The sequence below is a fragment of the Thamnophis sirtalis genome, unplaced genomic scaffold (assembly GCF_051295495.1).
Source record: "Thamnophis sirtalis isolate CommonGarterSnake01/CBP01778 unplaced genomic scaffold, rThaSir2_p1.2 scaffold_9, whole genome shotgun sequence".
Lineage (NCBI taxonomy): Eukaryota > Metazoa > Chordata > Lepidosauria > Squamata > Natricidae > Thamnophis > Thamnophis sirtalis.
In genome coordinates this window covers 18,068,394-18,089,551 of record NW_028261389.1, presented here as the reverse complement: position 1 = coordinate 18,089,551, position 21,158 = coordinate 18,068,394, and the positions used below count along the sequence as shown (strand labels likewise).

Here is a 21,158-nt window from a genome sequence, read left to right as displayed (position 1 = left end):
TAAAACATAGAGTAAAAACAGATTATACATCTCAGATGTATAAAGATGAGATGTATAAAAATAAAAAAACTTTATTAATTAAAAAACTGATTAAAAACACAGTTAAAAACAAAATTAAAGAGAGAAAGGGAGTCCCCTCAAGCAAGTAAAAAGAGCCGAGGTGGCGCAGTGGTTAGGGTGCAGTACTGCAGGCCACTTCAGCTGACTGTTATCTGCAGTTCAGCGGTTCTAATCTCACCGGCTCAAGGTTGACTCAGCCTTCCATCCTTCCGAGGTGGGTGAAATGAGGACCCAGACTGTGGGGGCAATATGCTGACTCTGTAAACCACTTAGAGTGGGCTGAAAGCCCTATGAAGCGGTATATAAGTCTAACTGCTATTGCTATTGCTAACCAACCACTCCTAGGGTTGCATATCATTCTTAGCCTCTCCCCGTGTCAGTGAGTAGAGCTGGGTCTTGACCCTCTTCCAGAAAAGCAGAATTTTAGCCCTGCTTTCTGTTAAATTTGGTAATTGTGTATATATTGTATATATTGCATCCTCTTAAAAACAATTCCCATAGATGCCCATGTTACTCTTTGAAACATGTTGTTTCTGCCTTCATGTAAATGCATTACATGAAAAAAGAAAAAAATCCCCTAAAGGGATAGGGTTACTCATGATAAAGAAACGTCGGCTCAGTGGCTAAGATGCTGAGTTTGTCAATCAGAAAGGTCGGCAGTTTGAATCCCTGCGGCACATAACAGAGTGAGCTCCCGTTACTTGTCCCAGCTTCTGCAAATCCTAGTAGTTTGAAAGCATGTAAAATGCAAGTAGAAAAATAGGAACCACTTTGGTGGGAAGGTAACAGCGTTCCATGCGCCTTCAGCATTTAGTCATGCCGGCCGCATGACCACGGAGACGTCTTCGGACAGCGCTGGTTCTTTGGCTTTGAAACAGAGATGAGCACCACCCCCTAGAGTCAGGAACGACAAGCACATATGTGCGAGGGGAACCTTTACCATTACCTTTTACTCATGATAATGCTTTTTCCCAAAAACATTTTTAAAAAACCCTCCTCTACTAGTACCCTTTGCTGCTAGCTTCGAACTACCGTGATGTATAGTTATTACATTTTGGTACAAAGTGAATTAGGCAGTCATATGAAATTAAACAGGACAGTGCTACCTGTACTATTTTTTTGGTGTTCATTCGTGCTTTCTTTTCTTACTGGATTAGAAATACATGCAAGAAGCAAGGACCCTGGGGAAAAATCTCAGACAGCCCAAACTCTCTGACCTTTCTCCTGCTGTAATTGCCCAGACAAATTCGAAATTTGTAGAAGGTTTACTCAAAGAATGTCGAATGAAGGTAAGTTTGTTATGTGTACATGCACAGGTAAAAACATCCATGTTATGAAGTTAGGGAGTCTCCCAACCCAAAAATGCTTGTTCATTTTGCTGCTCTGGGACTTTGAGTTGAAGACCCTTCATAAATGGTCATCGTTCCTCATTCGAGTGAGGTTTAGTTGGTATACCAATCCAACTAAACAATTCAGTTGAAATTCACATGGACAGAAATTAAAGAAAAATATGATTGATTTATTGTTATCCAGTATTTCTTGAATGAATAGCTCTGTATAGTCTGGTATAACATTTTTAGGGTGAGTTCCAAAATTTACATGTAAAATTACATCATAAAGAGAGAACAGGACCATTCGGAAAACCACAGAAAATTAGGCATTCAGAAAACATGAAAGCAGAAAGCATTCAAACTATTTAAATGTTTTTAGAATAATAAATGGGTTGTTTACAGTGGCACAGTGGTTAGAGTGCAGTACTGCAGGCTACTTCTGCTGACTGCTGGCTGCCTGCAATTTGGCAGTTCAATTCTCACCGGCTCAAGGTTGACTCAGCCTTCCATCCTTCTGAGATGGGTAAAATGAGGACACAAGTTGTTGGGGGCAATAGTCTGACTCTGTAAATTGCTTAGAGAGGGATGTAAAGCACTGTAAAGCGATATATAAGTCTAAGTGCTATTGCTGTTATTTCTGACACTAAGAAAATAACATCATCATTCCAAGTGCATCTTCCTGTTGAGAGTTTTCTAAAGATAGTTTGACATAGTTGCATTTTGACATTTCAGAAAAGGCAAAGTTGGGTTTGAGTTTAGGATTTTAAGCTTTGTAAATCACTTGCTTGTTTGCAGACCAAACGTATGCTAGTAGAGAAGATGGGTCACGAAGCAGTGGAACTTGGCCACGGAGAGGCCAACATCACAGGACTAGAAGAAAATACACTGATTGCTAGTCTTTGTGATTTGTTGGAAAGAATTTGGAGCCATGGATTACAGATCAAACAGGTCAGTGACTTGAAAACTCAAATATTTTCATCTTCTACATTACTTCCATACATTGCTTTATCTAAAAAGTTAATTGCTGAATAGCTCATCCCTCATCTTGGAAGAGGCTTGGAAATGTTTGAACAGCATTTCAGCAGCTTCACTGGCATGGTCCAGAGTCAAATTATAATTAGTGATGATACCAAACTCCAAATCAGTAAATGAAATCTCCCAGCAATCTCAAGTAAATGTTGACATGAGACTTCATGTTTTCTTACAATCTGGTATAGTTTAAGTTCCATTAAAGCAGGAATGTCAAACTGGATTTCTTTGAGGGCTGGATCAGCATTGCAGTTCTCCGCAGGCCCGCCAGGGGAGGTGGGGGGAACAGGATGGACACCTTCTGCAACACACACACACACAAACACATATGCCCTGTTTCACTGGCAGAGGCACCGCGAGCCGATCCTTTGCTATTTCCAAGCCAGCCCCATGATTTAAGCACTCGGATAAATCCTGCAGGCCTTGAATTTGACACCCGTGCATTAAAGAGAGATCCTATCTAGAATTAAGGAGAAATTTCCTAACAGAGCAATTAATGGGTCATCTCTGGAAGTTGTGGGTGCTCCATCATCATCACTGGATGTTTTCAAGAAGAAACTGGACAGCCATTTGTCCAGGATGGAATAGGGTCTCCTGCTTGATCAGGGGTTTGGATTAGAATCCCTCCAATGACCCTTCCAACCTTGTTATTCTGTGTTCTAATTATCTGTTTTATTTTTATAAAAAGGGAAAATCTGCATTGTGGTCCCATTTAATTCAGTACCAGGAAAGAGAAGAGAAGCAGGAGCAGCTTGCAGAATCTCCAGGTGAGGACTACCGATGTTTGTAGGGATAACTTTGCAAGAACTATTAGCAGGACTATTAAGAGACAATGAAGGAGGAAGTAAATGACAGCTCAGCCCTGGGAAGGACAGAGCATTCAACAGAGACTCGGGTTTTTCCCCCCTATCCTTTTAAAAAAAATAATTGCACTTTGGACTTGAAATATTGGATCTAAACCAGGGACTCAAACTTGATTTCATTGAGGACTGCATCATAGTTGTGTTTGACTTTGGGGGATGTGGGGCGTGGCTAGCTTCTTCACTGTTTCTAGGGCGGCCCCATGGGCCAGTTCTAAGCACCCCATGAGCTGGCCCTGGCTTCCAGCCTTGAGTTTGACACCCCCGATCTAAATCATCTGATTTCTACTGAGCAATAAAATAATATCTTTAGTGGTAGATGCATATTTACGTCCAAAGATGTAGTGTCTCAGATGGTCTTGCATAGGTCTTGCAGTATTTTAGTGTAATGTATATAATGAAATTAAATATGCTGTTCTTCTTGTAAGTCAGGGTGAATGATGATTTTAGTCAATCAAAGAAAATATGATTTAATAGCACAAATCAAAGATTTACCCTCTTTTTCTAGATAGAAATATCCCTTTAAGCAGATTTGTTGGCATGTATTCATATTTTTAATGCTCTCCCTTGCTCTCTGATTAGGAAAGTACAAACATGTGTCAGTTGTGAATGATGATGAAAGTTTGGGAGAGAGAAACAAAATTGAAAGGTTTAAGCAATCAATGGGATTATATGACTGGAGTGGCAGTAAAGTCTTTCCTTTATTCCAGTCAGGAAGGACGAAAATTCTTTTCTCCCCTGTTAAAATTGTATAAATATTTAAGTCTTCATCTGGTCAAAATGAATAACTCTACACAAACTTATTGAGATCAGGGAGCGTTCTTATTTTACTGATATGAAAAATATGACATGTAAAAACTGATATCAGGTTATCTGTTTAGGTATAAGTTGCTTTTTTTTCTATTTTAGGATTGCAAGTTTACATTAAAACTTTTCCCAGTGTAAAAAGAAATTCGGAATAAATTTAGTTTGGTGCCAACATTTGGCTTGCCCTGTCTAGCATAAAAGCTAAACTTAATTGGTCTTAGTATGTGAATGAAGTTCCATCTAGAACAGGAAAATGGACTCGAATGTCAAAAAGCATCATAGAACAAGGCTGACACCCCCCCCCAAAAAAAACCCTACTTGTCAATGAAATCACCAAGAGTCAAGCTTGACTTGAAAAGATTTTTGAGGATTCCCCTTAAATGCTCAGACTTAGCTCTGGATTAAATAAAAGAGACATCCAACTGCCATAGACAAGTAGGACATTCTTTCTATGACTTAATTCAGGTAGATTTCTCAAAGGGGTTTAATATTTTAGTAGATTTCTGTACTGAACATGTTACTAATAAATTAATGAATCTTCTCCTCGCTACCACTCTACAGTTGCTGTCGGACCAGAAAGAAGGAAATCTGACACGGGTTTTATGTTACCTACTCTAAGAGTTTCACTTATCAGTGATATGAGGTAGGACATTTAATTCCTAAAACTTGGGTTTTAAAGATTTATGCTTCAAATTGGAAAAAAAAAAAGAGGCTATGCATTAGAGATTTCAGACTGTCAAACACAGTTTACCATGGAGGGGGTTTGTGAGTCTGAATAAAAATAATATGAGAAAGAAGCGAGGCAGATTTTCTCCTTTTGGGAAATGTATAAATTGGACAGTAATGGTAGACTAGGCTGGGACAACAGTTCAAATCTCCAGTTAATCATGTAGGACATCTAGGCCATCCATCACATCTGTCAAGTTCCAATTAATGTACCCATCGCAAACAGAACTCTGAGGCAATCCGTTTCCTCAAAGAACAGGTTTATTCAGATACATCAGTTGCCAAGTTTGGGAACCACTGAGATACATCATCTTAGCACAAACTGGTGGAAAGCCAGTACTGAAGGTTCCCGCGCTTTCCACCACATTAAAAGTAAAAGTTTCTTGCTTTCTCAAAACAATAAATCACATTGTCCAATTGGGATACTGGCTGGTTGCTTGGAAACTTCTCTCCTCCTCTGGTCGGCCAGCCGTTCTGACTCATAAGAGAGCTATGTTGTTTTGGCTGCAAATCTCCATCTATCTCTACTCTCCCTCTTCAAAGCCAAACTGTCAACCTGAACATGTGAGGATAACCCATGATAGAAACAAAAGCCCCAACCAAAAGGGACCGACCACAGCCAGGTTACCTTCAGGCTTGACAACATCTCTGTTAGTGTAGTTTATGGATGTTGCCTATAGGCCCTTGAAAGAAGATGGGACTATCTATCGTTATTATTACATGTAGTTCTTGATTTAAGACCTGTCGTTTAACTAATGATTTCAACTATTTATTTAATGATTTCACACAAAAATGTTGTAAAGTCAGGTCCAGTCACATGGGTGCCTTGACTTATGACTGTAACAACTTAAGACCGTAAATCCCAATTGCAGTTGTAAATTGAGGACTATCTGTATCATCATCCCATATCAATCTACTCCAGAATAAACCTCCCTTGAGCTGCTTTCTAAATGCTTCAACGATCTGCAAGTTGTTTGCAGGTAACACCTCTAAACAGTGGTGGGATCCAAATAATTTAACAACCGGTTCTCTGCCCTAATAACTAGCTGGGTAGGCGGGGCTCAGTGGTCATGTGACCATGTGGGCATGGCCAACTCAATGTCACTCAGGTCAATGGGCGCTTCGCCTTAGCTGTTACAATGTCATAAGGGTTAACCGGAGAGGCAGTTTCTGTAAGCAGGGCAATAAAGATTAGGCTAGAAACAACACCAGAATGTTTCCTTCCTGCCTTCCTTACAGGATTAGCTTTATAAAGTGGGGAAAAAAGGAGATTTCTTCCAACAACCGGTTCTCTGAACTGCTTAGAAAGTTAACAACCGGTTCTCCCGAATAGGTGCAAACTGGCTGAATCCCACCACTGCCTCTAAAAGAATTATGTCACCTCCACAGGGTTTCTTTGGGCATTTTCTGGGTCTTTTAAGGTTAATTGGATTATTTTTCTGCAGTGTTGATCTATTCATTGTGTAATATGGCCCATTGCCATTTCTGGAGGTCTTACCTGCTTTGTTACGATGCTTACTCCTGTCTGATTGTGTATGTGTCTTAATGTATACATTTTGCATGTGTTCACGAGTGTACATGGCGATTTCCATTCTGTGTAAGTATTTTGAGCTACAGAAATATCCAGTTCATTTGAAAAAGCCCAAAACTTCATATCCCTTTTGTCTCTGCCTCTACAACAATATTCAGTTTCAGTTTAGCTCTCCCCAAAGCTACTCATGACCCAGATCCAAAGTTACGATGGTCACATGACTGCATTTTGGTTGCTCAGCCATTGCATGGACTGCTAATCTCAACAATACAGTTGTAAGTCGAGGACTACCTGTAATTATCAAGTTCTATGAGAAAACACATATGCACTGATTTCAATCATCTAAATCAGGGGTATCAAACTCAAGGCCCGCGGGCCAGATCTGGCCCACGGGGTGTTTAAATCTGGCCTGCAGGGCCAGCCTGGAAATGGCAAATAACCAGCCCACGGTGCCTCTGGCAACCAAAATGGGGCACGGGGGGCTGCACCCAACCCAAATGAGGTGCAGGAGGGGCACGTGTTTTGGACAGCAGGGTGCTGCAGGAGGCCATCCAGGCTGAAAACACGGTGGCTCCCGCTCCCTGTTTTGGCTGGCAGGGTGCCGTTCTGTCTCTCCCTCCCACCCACCCGGCCCGTGGAGGAGAACTACAAAGTTGATCCGGCCCTTGAAGAAATCCAGTTTTGACACCCCTGATCTAGATCCAAGCTAGTACCCAGGACAGGGTATTTAAAGCATCCTTGCAAAAAGCCTGAACACGATTATTCCTTCCCCAGATTATAGCACCCTGCCGAGCTGCAGCATAATAGAGCTATCATTTGCTGGCTCTGATCTGCTTCCCTGCCTCATTGCTTTGAGCGTATTTATGCTTACAGTACAGAAAGCAGAAGCCAGGAACGAAGCTTTTAGCTTTTTGATCTGAGCCTGCTAGGCTTCTCCTGGGTGCTGCTAATATTATTTATTCTCCCGTTGTCGCTCTCGCTTGCTTCCATTTTCCTCGGTAGTGTCAGGAAAATGATTGATGTCACCAAAGCTGGGCTCTAAATGGAACTCATCATCAAAGATCCGAGGAGTGGGACGTTTCAGCTTTGATGTAGTCCCTATCAAAAGGCTTTAAATAGTTACAAGTGAGTGTTTTTCATCACGAAGGGAGCAAATAATGTGCTTGTCATATTTCTCAAGGACTTTTGATCACATGCCTGGTTGTGCAGTGTTTGTAGCTCCAAGAGTTGCTTGTCAAAGACTGTGCCCTCCCCCCCCAAAAAAGAGGGGGGGGTTGCTTTACAAGAAATCTTGCAAAGCACTAGAAGCAAGTCTTGTTTTATAGCAGTTCGGATGGTTGTGTGAGTCACAGCTCAAGGAGAGGAGCTGTGGGAGTCGCTAACAAAGAACAAAAGGAGTTGGGAGAGGATTATCTCCCTCTTAAAATGGCTGGATGAATCAGAAGGGCTCATTTTACCTCTTAATTTCATGCAAGCAGTGGGGGGGAAACCACAGTTAGCATTGTTATTGTGTGCAAAAACTGATGAACGAAGGTTGTGAGATGCTAATGAAGTGTTGACAGCAGCACTATTTCCAGTGCAGCAGCAAGCAAGCTCTGCAGTATACAGTATATATATATTTAAGTTTCCATACGTTGTAAATGAATTGCAGCTGTGTGGCACACGGCGGAACCCACTTTTGCTACAATAGTGCAGCAATTGCTGCAGGAATGGGGGCAGGGCTGGCATAGGGAGGTGCTAGGAAGGACATTTCTTCCAAGCAGCACATATTCACTGCACCATCCCTTCCCTTCCCTCACTAGGCCTAAGAAGGGAGAAAGCGCAAAGAATCGGAATCGCAGGATCCACTCCATCAAAACGAGCTTGTTTTTGAGCCTTGAACTGCTACGCGCAACTTGGCTTGGTTTGCTTGTTTAGCATAACTTTTTTCGGTGTGTCACTTATCAAATCTGGGCGCCTTCATAAATATGCAGTTTTCAGCTCATACTTCTCCCACTACAGGGCCATGGCTGAGATTCTGGGAACTTGAGGTTCACAGACTCTGGGGTTTCTCTATAATTTGCTGCTTTGTTACTTTTGAGTGTGAGAGAAAGCATACGTTTTGCATATATCAGTGGATTTTGCATATATTTCAGGGGCTGGTTTCTTTCGTTTTCTTCATTTCAATTTGCTTTCTAGCCTTGTTTATTACTGTATTTTTCAGGGTATAAGAGACACCTTCCCCCACCCAAAAAGCGTGGAAATGTTGGTGTGTCTTATACACCGAATACAACCATTTTTGCCCCCCCCCCCGGAAGCCCTGCCTCCGTATCCCATTTTTTGCAAAAACTGAGGCATTTTTGCCTTCCCCCAGCTCCCAGCAGCCTTCCGCAGGCTTCAGCAAGGCTGGGGGAAGGCAAAAACGCCTCCGTTTTTGCAAAAAACAGTCGTTTTTCGTAAAAACGGGGGCATTTTTGCCTTCCCCCAGTTCTGCTGAAGCCTGCAGAGCACTCCTGGGAGCTGGGAAGACAAACTTTTTTTTCTTACTTACTTCTTCGAAATCTTGGTGCATCTTATACACCAGTGCGTCTTGTAATCCAAAAAATATGGGATTCTTTTTTAATGGTTTCCCCAACACACTATACAAAGACTAAGCATGGTCTTTAAACTGAAAACAGTTGCACAGGGCTAGCGACCAAGCTTTTTCAGCTTGCTAAGCTACTCTTTTCCTTTACATAATTTATTTATTCTATTTTACTCTGCCTTTATTATTTTTAATAACTCAAGGTGGCCAACAACTCCTTCCTCCCCGTTATTCCTATAACAACAGTGCTAAAACTCATAGTGAAGTTTTGTAGTGAATCATGTAGACTTCCCTTTTAAATTTCTCTTCTTAGCTAGGGAGGGTGTGTGTGTGTGTGTGTGTGTGTGTGTCCAGGATTATTTTTGAGGACGTATGGATTAGGATAAATAAATGCCCAGGCAACGTCATGTTATCAGTTAATTTGTAATGTTATTACCATTCCCTACATGCAGGGGTTGCGCACGCATGCGCACTTGGCCAGGGAGATTGAGTGGGCACATGTGCGCGCGCGATAGTACGCGTGTGCAGAATTTTGGCAACTCATAAGAAAAAGGTTCTCCTTCACTGTTGTAGGGTATAGAATAGAATCTGCCATATCCAACCATTGTGTCAAGCTGTTCAAATCTCGCTCGCGTAAGTATCTCCCTAAAATGTTTTGGCAGTTGTAACGTCAAATAGCTGTCTACTTGAAAAGTATGTTTGTATTTGCTCAGCCATTTCAGGTTACCCACCTTACTAAGGATAGCTATATCATTTGCTTTCCAATAGATATTAATTGTGGTTCTTCTTCTCTTCCCCCCCCCCCCCCGGAAGGCACATTCAGAACATGAGTGAAATAAAAACTGATGTCGGTCGGGCCCGGGCATGGATAAGACTGTCTCTTGAAAAGAAACTATTGTCTCAACATCTGAAGCAGCTCCTCTCTAATCAAGCTCTGGCAAGGTAAGTTCTCCAAGGCTGGTCCTTCCCGAATCCTCATTTCAGGTACCAATTGGATGTGAATCTTTTCCAAGAGTAAGTTAATCAAACTCAAAGGGGGCTTCCTACTAATTAAACAAATTTGGGATTGCCCATGAAGCATCTTTTTAGTTCTACCTGAATATTAAGAACCTTTGTTTGTTGGGAATTGAAGTAACTTAAGTTTCAGTGAAGATCCTGTATTCTTCCAAAGTAGCTTTTCCACTTAATGTCCTAGAAAGTAGTACTATCAACCTTAACGAAGCATGGCCATTAACTCTCCATTCAGTTCCAAATTATGAGGCTGAAAGACAGAAAACAGGACTAGCCTAGAATTGAAATGGAGGAGGGGGAGAGTTTTAATTAAATTTTGTTACATCACTCAGATTCTTCAGCTAAGAATTCTTTAAATTCTTTATGAATATCTAACCCAGGTTATTGTCGGTAAGATATTTCTTACTCCCTGCAGGAAACTCTACAAGCGGTATGCCTTCCTGCGTTGTGAAGAAGAGCGGGAACAATTTCTCTATCACCTTCTTTCTCTCAATGCCGTGAATTACTTCTGCTTTACAAGTGTCTTCACTACCATAAGTAAGTAGGGATAGAAGGCTGACTTTATACTTCCATTAAAAACCCTATAATCAAGTCACCCAAAGGGAATTATTTGGAGTTTTCTGGAAATTATCACAGGACACACAGAACAATATATGTTATTCAGTGGTGGAACTAGAATAACTTAACAACTGGTTCTCTGGCTGGGCAGGCATGGCTGGTTGGTTCGGACTGGTTCAGACGAACCGGATGTTAATTTTACATTTGGTTCGCCAACTGGCTGGCCCTACCCACCCTGCTTCTCCCCCTCCCAGGAGTCTCCACATGGCCTGTTCATTCCAGGTAAGTGCAGGGCCCGCTGGAGGCTCTGGGAGGGTGAAAAACAGGCCTCCTGGAAGTTCAGAAACGGGCCGTTTTTGCCCTCCCGGAGGTTTGAGAAAAACCTCTGGAGCCTGGAGAGGGCGAAAACACCCCCTCCCCGAATCGTGATGCAGGAGGCCAAGTAGGTCACGCCCACCATGGCCACGCCTATGGAGCAACCGGGCAGAGAACCAGTCGCTAACATTTTTCAATCCCACCCCTGCATAAAACTCCTTTATCAGACAGCAGAGAATCCCTTCAGGATAATTGTGGATCCAGGAACATTTCTGGAAATTATGATAATGCAATTTGCTTTGCTTGCAGCATGCTAACTTCACATTATGTGTTTAAATTAAAAAGAATCTGAAAAATTAAAAAAAAAATTAGCAAGGTGTGTGTCCTTGTATTTTACCTAGCAGATGCTAGAGTCCTTAGAGTTCCTTGTTTATATTTATGGACACCCCCTGGAGGAAACATCTCTAGTTTCTAAATGTTTCCATTACCAGATTAACTTGCTTATTTTTGAAAATGAGTAAATTTTACCCTGAAGCTTTTTTAATTGCTGCTTTTAGACTGAGATTTGTTTTTGTTGTATCTGCTATTTTTCCATTTAAGCCAAATGGAATATTTTTACATTAACAGATGGGCAGATATTGATAAAATAATTAAACAAAACACTTTGAGCGAAAAAACATATTGGATTGTATAAAGCATCCGGTTACCTATAGCATTCTAGTAGATGGCTCGCACTAATATCAGTCCGTGTTATTTTTTGACATGTTCATTAATTTGTGATGATTTTAAGTTTAAGATTCATGTATTTGTTTTCTGGCTGCTTCTATAACAGACACTGGGTTTCTTTTAAAGTTACAAATAATATAGTGAAATAATCGCAGCTTCTGCCAACTTAGCAGCTTGAAAGCACGTAAAAAATGCAAGTAGAAAAATAGGGTTCACCTTGGTGGGAAGGTAAACAGCATTTCGTGCACCTTCGGTGTTTAGTCATGCTATCCACATGACCATGGAGACGTCTATGGACAGTGCTGGCTCTTCCGCTTTGAAACGGAAATGAATACTGTCCCCTAGAGTCGGGAACGAATAGCACATAGGTGCGAGGGGAACCTTTACCTTTTTATACCATGGTCCTCTCCCTCTCTCTGCCCCATCCCACCCCCTTTGTCAGGTTGTGCTTTTTGAGCCAAGAATAATAGCACAAAATATAATATCTGGATAATGCCTTCTGATCCATGGGTTGTCTGGAAAATGCTGCTGGAGTTCTTCTCTTTAAAATGTGACCAAGCAAAAGAGGGTTAATGGTCTGAGCAATCAAAATACTTTTAATCTGGATACTGTGGGATCCTGACCCAATCTGTTTTAATTTTCTAGGTTTTTAAAATTTATATATTTTAAAAAATAACGTGTGTCATACTCATTATCCTGAACTTATTATATCAGGCATTGAATGATCCAGGATTTCTGTCTTTTCACCAAATCTGCAAGGGGGTTTAGGCTGAGTCAGAGATGTTACTGGGCTACTGTTTGAAGGTCCCTTGGGCCAAATCCAGCCATCTGGTCCCAGCAAAGGTGAAGAACTTCTGGGAATCAGCATAACATCACTCCATATGGCCCTGGTTTGCTATCATTTTTTTCCCAAGTCCTGCTGATTTACAACCTCTTCATACATGCAGTGTAGTTTCCTTTCATTTTTTAATGATTCCCAAGACAATACGAACGCTTCTAATCGTGCTGTTGATATATTTTATCTACCCCACTCCTTAATGGTTCTGCATGGCTTGTAAAATCTTACATGGGAAAAGACCCGAATACAACAAGACCAGCATATCTACACCCGTGAAAATCTACGAACGAACACACACACACACGTTCTGGCCTCCCCCTCCGTCCAGACACAGGCTTAGCTGTTTGCCACTCTTTATTCACAGCAATTATAATCCTGTTGGCTGAAAGCCCAGACACGACTCACTGGCAAGACGTTGGCAGCAACCCAGACTCCAACAGACACGGGAACACAAGGCAGACCAGACAAGGAGTTCTCCAGATTATTATGAACTGTTGTGTCCTGCAAAAGGACTCCTCCCAAAGTCTCTTCTTATATACTCTCTGGGAGGGACCATGCCACAACCATCTGGGCTTAATTATCTCTTATGAATCTTTCTCCATAACTGCTGCCTCCGTTTCTCCGCCCTCTGTTGCCTGGCATCAGGGACAAACTCCCTTTGATCTTTCCCTACTGCTCCATGCCTCAGGCGCCTCCTGGTGGCCAACCAGCCTCTCTGGTCCCTGCTCTGAGTCTGAACCCTGCCCAGGGTCTTCCACATCTTCCATAGCAGACTCATAGAGCCAAGGTGGCGCAGTGGTTAAATGCAGCACTGCAGGCTACTGCTAGATCAGCAGGTCAGCGGTTCAAATCTCACCGGCTCAGGGTTGACTCAGCCTTCCATCCTTCCGAGGTGGGTAAAATGAGGACCCAGATTGTTGGGGGCAATATGCTGACTCTCTGTAAACCGCTTAGAGAGGCCTGAAAGGCCTATGAAGCGGTATATAAGTCTACTGCTATAGGGTTCCTCGCTATCGGAATCCATCGGCAGCTCCAACGGCTCCTGCTGGGCCACAACATACATACATACATACATACATACATACATACATACATACATACATACATACAGGGAAGGGAGAGAGAGAGGGAGAGGGAGAACACAACCAGCCAACCAGCCAGAAGAGTACTAACTATCAATAGAAAACCCAAAAGCATTGGGATTCTGCAAACGCCCTATCCTGAGGCCTAGGAGAACAATCAAGTTTTAATTAGTTTATGAATGACATTAGGATGGAAATGATACATTTCTGGAAGTGTGTCATTCCACAGGGCAGGCACTGCAACAGAGAAGACACGCTTCCTGAGTCCCACAAGGTGACATTGTTTTAATTGACAGGAACCTGAGTGCACTTCTTCTGTTTGTGTCAGGCCTTAGAGGGGGTCCAGCCAAGAAACCGGAACCATGAGTACCAACACTACTCTTATTGTAGGCTAAACACCTTCCTTGCCTTTACTTTCCTAGGTCTCTTCTGTAGAGGGTCCTGTCTAGGATGCTTTCCTTTGCCCACCTCCCTTCTGTGAACTGACATAGGGAATCCTCAACTTATGACCACAATTGAGCCCCCTCCCAACATTTACATTGTTAAGTGACAAATTTGTTAAGTGAGTTTTGCTCCATTTTACGATTTTTCTTGCCAATTTTTAATGTAATGACAAGGGAAGATGTAGACATGGATGAAAATTGTTCTTTAAACACGTGCCAAGAGTGAGACAGATTCTCTCTGCAGATACCTTGAGAGATTTAACAGGGCATCTCTAGGAGCGTAACAGACAAGGATGAAACCCATAGAAAACAATCCATTGTCTGGTTTTTGAGAGCTCCTGTCTTAATTTCCCACAATGCCCTGGAACGATATATTGGCAGCATTGTGGAAAAAATTGGATGGCAACTCACAGAACCACCTTCCTAAAGGGACACGGTGGCTCAGTGGCTAAGACGCTGAGCTTGTCGATCAGAAAGGCCGACAGTTCGGCGGTTTGAATCTCTAGCGCTGCTTAATAGAGTGAGCTCCCGTTACTTGTCCCAGCTTCTGCCAACCTAGCAGTTCGAAAGCCTGTAAAAATGCAAGTAGAAAAATAGGAGCAAATTTTGGCAGGGAGATAACAGCGTTCCGTGCTCCTTCGGCATTTAGTCATGCCGGCCACATGACCACGGAGACGTCTTCAGGCAGCGCTGGCTCTTCGGCTTTGAAACGGAGATGAGCACCGCCCCCTAGAGTCGGGAATGAGTAGCACATATGTGCGAGGGGAACCTTTACTTCTATCTTACACGTTTGTATTATGTATCTTACAAATAACATGCATTTATGAGCATCATTCTGTGGTAAGAGATGCCCTAACCTGCTGCTATGGAAACAGGAGGACAAGAATGACTGGTTGTTGTTGTTGTTGTTTTTGGTTTGGGCTTGTTTTATTTGATTTTGCCTCTGATGTTTTTCCAATTTTCTAAAAATAAAAATGACATGAATCTGCAGTTTCTAAATTTATCTGTCTTCCCATTTTGGTTGTGCAGTAACAGCAACACCTAGTGGCTACATACGTTAGTATACAATAAAAAGCCAAAGATTTTGTTATGCAAGATGCATCCTTTCAGCTAGCCAAGTCATGCTGATGTTATTTTCTCTTCTGTGCAGGGGAGAATTCAGCATCCCCACAGGGAAGTTTGGTTTATTTTGTTAATTGTTGACTTTTCCAAACTTAGCCTCCGAAATACCCAAGTACTGAAAATGCATAATGATATTTAAACAATTTTAATGTGCACAAGCAAGCAAGTTTACATGCTGAGCTTGTCAATCAGAAAGGCTGGCAGTTTGGCGGTTTGAATCCCTGGCGCTGCAAAATGGAGTGAGTTCCCGTTACTTGTCTCAGCTTCTGCCAACCTAGCAGTTCGAAAGCATGTAAAAATGCTAGTAGAAAAATAGGAACTACCTTTGGTGGGAAGGTAGCAGCGTTCCGTGCGCCTTCGGCGTTTAGTCATGCCAACCACATGACCACGGAGATGTCTTCATATAGCGCTGGCCCTTCGGCTTTGAAACAGAGATGAGCACCACCCTCTAGAGTCAGGAACGACTAGCACGTATGTGTGAGGGGAACCTTTAACTTTTAATGTGCACAATGAAAAATAAGTACTTTAGCTAACTTTTACAAGGTTACCTCCAAACCTAACTCCTAGGGGGAGGTTGTTTTAAAGTACAGAGGCCATGAATGAAAAGCTTACCTCAGCCCAACAAAACCTCATGATGATGGGACACCACCAGCAAATTTCCCCAGAATTGAAATCTTGGATGAGTCTGTTCTTATTTGAGAGGAGAGTCCTGCAGGTACAAGGCAGGGGAAGGCTTAAAAGAGATTTACAACTTAAAAATCAGCACTGTGAATTGCTCTGAGAAATCTATTGGAAGCCACTGCAGAGTCTGCAAACAGAAGTGCAATTATGCTCACGGCTATGAGTGCCAACCAACAAATGTTCTGCATTGTTGCTTCTGAGCAATCTTCAAAGGTAGCCCCATGTAGTTTCATTTCAGTAGCAGTACCGTAGTATTGTGTTTCCTCGAAAATAAGACAGGGTCTTATTTTCTTTTGACCCCAGAAATAAGTGATTGGCCTTATTTTCAGGGAGGTCTTATTTTTGAGGCGCTAGAGGTGGCAAGCGTGGTCACCTCATGGCTGCTGCTGTGTTGTAATATTTTTCAAAGAGGGCTTGTTTTCAGGGGAGGGCTTATTTTAGTGCATGCACTCAAAAGCCAAATTGGGCTTATTATCTGGGGAGGTCTTATTTTCAGGGAAACAGAGTAGTAATGTAGACAAGTGACAATAAAAGTTTGGGTCACTGTAGCGAGGTTCTCTTCAGTCAAGCCTGGGGTGCTGATGGACAGTTTGGTATAATCTGCATATTGATAATGTAACTCACCTGGATCTCGAAGCCTCTAAAAGACAAATGACTCTTCTAGCAGCTTCTTATAAATGTTAAAAAGCAGGAGAGAACCGAATACAACGAATGTATTTGGGGGGTGGTTTGGTAATATGTTTTATAATAATAGAAAAAACAGAGTAGCCTTGTATTATGTGAGAGAAGGAGGGGACTCTGTGAAACTACTTCTCAAAATGTGTGACTGAAATTCCTCTTTAAAAAATCCATTTGCCTTTCAGAATATGGGCTACTTTTTATCATGTTTACACAATGTGGAATGTTTTTCTTCTCTCTTTAATACTTGGGCTGCCTCTATGCAATAATTTTCTGATTTAAAAATGTGTTGCTGACACATAATAGAACCCTTAAGATAACGTGGTACTCTTCTATTCAGAAAACATTTAAATAGAAATGTGTCAATCAATATTCATTGGCAATAGCACTTAAATGCAATATACATATTATAGCCTTGAATACAAGCAGTCCTTGATTTACAACCAATCATTTAGCAACCATTCAGCAAACATACATCGGCATTGAAAAAAGTGACTTATGACTGCTTCTTCTTCTTCTTCTTGTGCCATATCCGTTATTGGACGTTGGCGATCGTGTTGGTGATCCTATTTTTATCAACAGCCGCATGAAAAAGTGCTGCTCAATTTTGTCCAAACCAGGCCCTTAGATTTTGAAGCCATGATGTTCTTCTTCAGCCTTGACCTCATTTGCCTTCAATCTTTCCCTGGAGGATCACCGTATTTTTCAGAGTATAAGACACACCTTCCCCCCCCCCCCCAAAAAAAACAGGGTGAAAATCTGGATGCGTCTTATATAATGAATGCAGCATTTTGGCCTACCGAACCCCCCCCCCCCTTTGAAAAATTTGATGTGTAGAAGGTTTAGGTTTGCAAAATGTTCCTGGGGGCTGGGGAGGGCAAAAATGAGCAAAAAAGGGGCCGTTTTTGAACACACCCACACACCCAAGCACTCTACCAGCCTCCCAATGTTCTGCATGCAGGTTGTTGGGGGTTTTTATTTTTGCAAAAAATGGGCCATTTTTTTCTCGTTTTTGCCCCCAGCAGCACTCTACAACCCTCCGAAAGCTCTGCATGCCTTTTTGTTTTTTGCAAAAAACGAGGCGTGCAGAGGGTTTGGGAGACCTGCAGAGTGCTAAAAAAAAATTTTTTTTTAAATTTACCTCTTCAAAATCCTGGTGCATCTTATACTCTGGTGCGTCTTATAGTCTGAAAAATACGGGTAAGTGAAGTATGGCATATTTTTGCAGGTGTTGCATCACATGTCCAAAATATTCTAACGTTTGCTTTTTAATGGTTATCACCACCTCATTTCTGATTTTGTCAACCCATCTTATACGTAACAGCTGTCTGTAAATCCATATTTCAAATGCTTCTAGTTTCTTCAAGTAGTTTTCTGTCAAGAGACCAACTCTCTACTCCATAGAGCAGGATAGAAAAGATGTAACATCTGACAAGCCTGATTTTCAGTCTTAGGCTTATTTTGTGACTACTTATGTTGTGACTTATGACTAGTACTTACAATCACTGCAGCATTCCCATGGTCACATGATCAAAATTCAGGTGCTTGTCAATCAGCGTGCATTATGACACTTGTAGGGTCCGGGAGTCATGTGACCGCCAGTTGTCGCCTTCCCAACTGGCTTCAGACAAGCAAAGTAAATGGGGGAAAGCCGGGCTCATTTAACAACTGCATGATTCACTTAACAACCACAGTGATTCACCTAACAACAATGGCAAAAAACCCCACAGAAAATCAGGTGCAACACAGGTAACCATCTTGCTTAGCAACGGAAGTTTGGGTCCCAGTTATGGTCATAAGTCAAGGACTAGCTGTACAGGATACTGGGGCAAAATGACGGTATGATATGTTTGGGTAACAGTTATGTTATCTCAATGCTGTTCTAATTTGGATCTTTTTTTGCTGATATTGCAATACTTTAGTAGTATTTCTTGCTAGAAGGCTGTCTTTATGTATTTATGGCTGGCTTAGATAGACGTGTAATTATCATTGTTTGCTCTTACAGTGATCCCATATAGAACTGTGATTATCCCCATTAAAAAGCTAAGCAACGTAATCACGACATCAAATCCTTGGATTTGTGCTTCTGGAGAACTGGGGGATACTGGCATTATGCAGATTCCAAAGAACTTGTTAGAAATGACCTTTGAGGTGAGTTCAGCATCCTGTGCTTCCCTGTCTGCTATGGCAAGTGTTGGATTTTGAGTGTCTGTCTGGAAGTACTTGTTCAAAAAACTGGGATAAACGTTTGAGCATAGCACAGCATTCCTTTCAAAAGCACACACAAATGTACAGTTATAGAGACTAACCTGATTTTGCATTTAATAACCGCAGCAAGACTGCTGGTGGCGCAATACTGGAAGAAGGAAGATTTGCCTACTATTCAAGAATGGACATTAAAAGTAACAAACTTAGCAGAGATGGCTAAAATATCAGCATATCTCAAGGACCATTCCAATGAGAGATATAAATTGGAGTGGAGAAGATGGATTGACTATACTCAAAATAAATATGGGATTAAGAAATTCCAGATAGTTTATGATTGAGGCAACAAGGAATGACATAATCTGTTTAGAGTTAGCCTAGCAAAGAGGAGTTAAAGCTCAAATGATAGAGGATATTAACTTTTTACTTTTAAGTTTATTTTAGAATATTTTTGTTAAAGATTTATACCCTGTATTGGTTCTGGGAAGTCGGGGGAGGGAAAGTTGGGAGGGGTGGGGTTTGGGTGGGGAGAGTAGGGGGAGGGAAGTAAACATTTGTAAAAGTTTTTTTTTTCAAAATTTTCAATTAAAAAAAAAAAGCACGCACAAATGATGTGTACAGCACAAAGCTGTTGGTAGGGAAAGAAACATGCTTACCTCTGCTCTCACATGCAACAGAACAAATTTTATCCTGCCACTGTTTTCCTTTTTTTAAAGATTTGGCAGTAAAGCCAATTTATTTAAATACAGTATATATCTTCTTTTTTTCCCATCGCTCATAACATGATATTCTGGTGATGTTTCATTTCCAGAATGATGTTAAGGACACCAATCAAATTCATAAGAGCTTGAATATTATTGTCAGCTAATAGAATAAATAAAAGGAAATGGTTATTTGTTCATTCTGATTTAAAAAAAAATCTGTTCATATGATGACAGGTGTTCACTTCCCTGTATTTTATTACACCGGGTAATAAAGGGTTCCAAATGTAGCCTTATTTAAGGAAAGCGTATTTAGCCTTAGTCTCCCCCATATCTGAATTCATGAGCAATCAAGCTGAAATATGAGCGAAAACATCCACATTGCTTCAAACAATAATGCTTTCGGAAGCCTGATTTCACGCATTTATCTGTCAGTCAGCAAAACTATTCAAGTGTGCGGGTCCATCATTTGGTATTATATTTGTTTACTCTCCTGGATGGCAAATGGCTCTTTGAATGAATTAACTGCTTTGTCCTGGAAGTGACAATTGCTGAAACATACCTTCTGTCTGTCTCATTGGATTTCAGCAATCCATACAGTCATGAAACAATGGATACATATGTGGACTAGACCACAATTGCTTTGACTCCAGCTTGTTCACGCAGACCATTCATTTGTAATATAGAATATACAGAGTTGGAAGTGAGGTCTTCTAGTCCAACCCCCTACACCACTTCAGACAAATAAATGCAAGCTTCATCAATCCAACCTTATTTGTCTTTTTAAGCAAAAGAAAAAGAAAAAAAAAGTGGGGAGATAGGTGATTTTTGCCTACTGTGTATGCCAGGAGTGCAATTAGGATTTAAATGTTCCTCCTCCTTTTTTTCTTCTTCTACAGTGTCAAAACCTGGGGAAGCTAACCACTGTCCAGATAGGACATGACAATTCAGGACTGTTAGCCAAGTGGCTCGTGGATTGTGTCATGGTCAGGAATGAAATCACTGGGCACACCTATAAGTAAGCATGGAAAACACAAGTGATCTCTAAGCTGGAATACTGCAATGTGCTCTACATGGGGCTGCCCTTGAAGAGCACCCGGAGACTTCAGCTAGTACAGAACGCGGCCGCGCGAGTGATTGTGGGCGCACCTCGGTTCGCCCACATAACACCTATCCTCCGCGAGCTGCGCTGGCTGCCTGTGGATCTCCGGGTGCAATTCAAGGTCTTACTTACCACCCATAAAGCGCTCCCTGGTAGTGGATCTGACTATCTGAGAGACCGCCTCCTGCCAATAACCTCCCTGCGTCCCATCAGATCGCATAGAGCGGGCCTCCTCCGTATTCCATCCGCCAGTCAGTGCCGACTGGCGACTACCCGGAGGAGAGCCTTCTCAGTTGCTGCTCTGACGCTATGGAACAATCTCCCCGTGGAGATTCGTACCCTGACCACAGTCCAGGCCTTCCGCACAGCCCTTAAGATCTGGCTAGCCCGTCAGGCCTGGGGATAAATTCTCTTGCCCCTCCCGAATGCTGAGTGAATGTTGTGTTTTAGTATTTTTTTTTAGTTATTTCACATTTTTTTCTGTATTTTGTCTTTCACTCCCCTTCCCTTACTATTGTAAGCCGCCCTGAGTCCCCTCAGGGAAAAGGGCGGCCTATAAATGCTAAATAAAATCTAAAAAAAAAAAAAATCTAAAAAGTGCACCGTTCCTAAATGGCCACAGAGATGCGACTCTGTTTTCATGTCCTTGCATAACTCAGTATGATTGTTTTCATGTACAAGTAGTCCTCAACTTACAACCATACATTTAGTGACCATTTGAAGTTACGGTCACACTGAAAAAGTGACTTACATTGGATCCTTGCACTTATAACCATCACAGCACACGGG

General features: G+C 41.8%; 1 protein-coding gene across 5 annotated transcripts in view; it reads left to right on the top strand.

Annotated features, from left to right (window-relative positions):
- Window positions 1-21,158, top strand: part of DENND5B (DENN domain containing 5B) — a 135,457-nt gene that overhangs the window by 93,786 nt on the left and 20,513 nt on the right. For all 5 annotated transcript variants that reach the window (XM_087722967.1, XM_087722968.1, XM_087722971.1 and 2 more), the window contains 8 exons: window positions 1,218-1,349; window positions 2,187-2,339; window positions 3,109-3,187; window positions 4,649-4,730; window positions 9,721-9,849; window positions 10,334-10,455; window positions 18,367-18,512; window positions 20,167-20,285. In XM_087722967.1, the coding sequence (XP_087579093.1) occupies window positions 1,218-1,349; window positions 2,187-2,339; window positions 3,109-3,187; window positions 4,649-4,730; window positions 9,721-9,849; window positions 10,334-10,455; window positions 18,367-18,512; window positions 20,167-20,285 (962 nt within the window). The remainder of the gene's footprint in view (window positions 1-1,217; window positions 1,350-2,186; window positions 2,340-3,108; window positions 3,188-4,648; window positions 4,731-9,720; window positions 9,850-10,333; window positions 10,456-18,366; window positions 18,513-20,166; window positions 20,286-21,158) is intronic.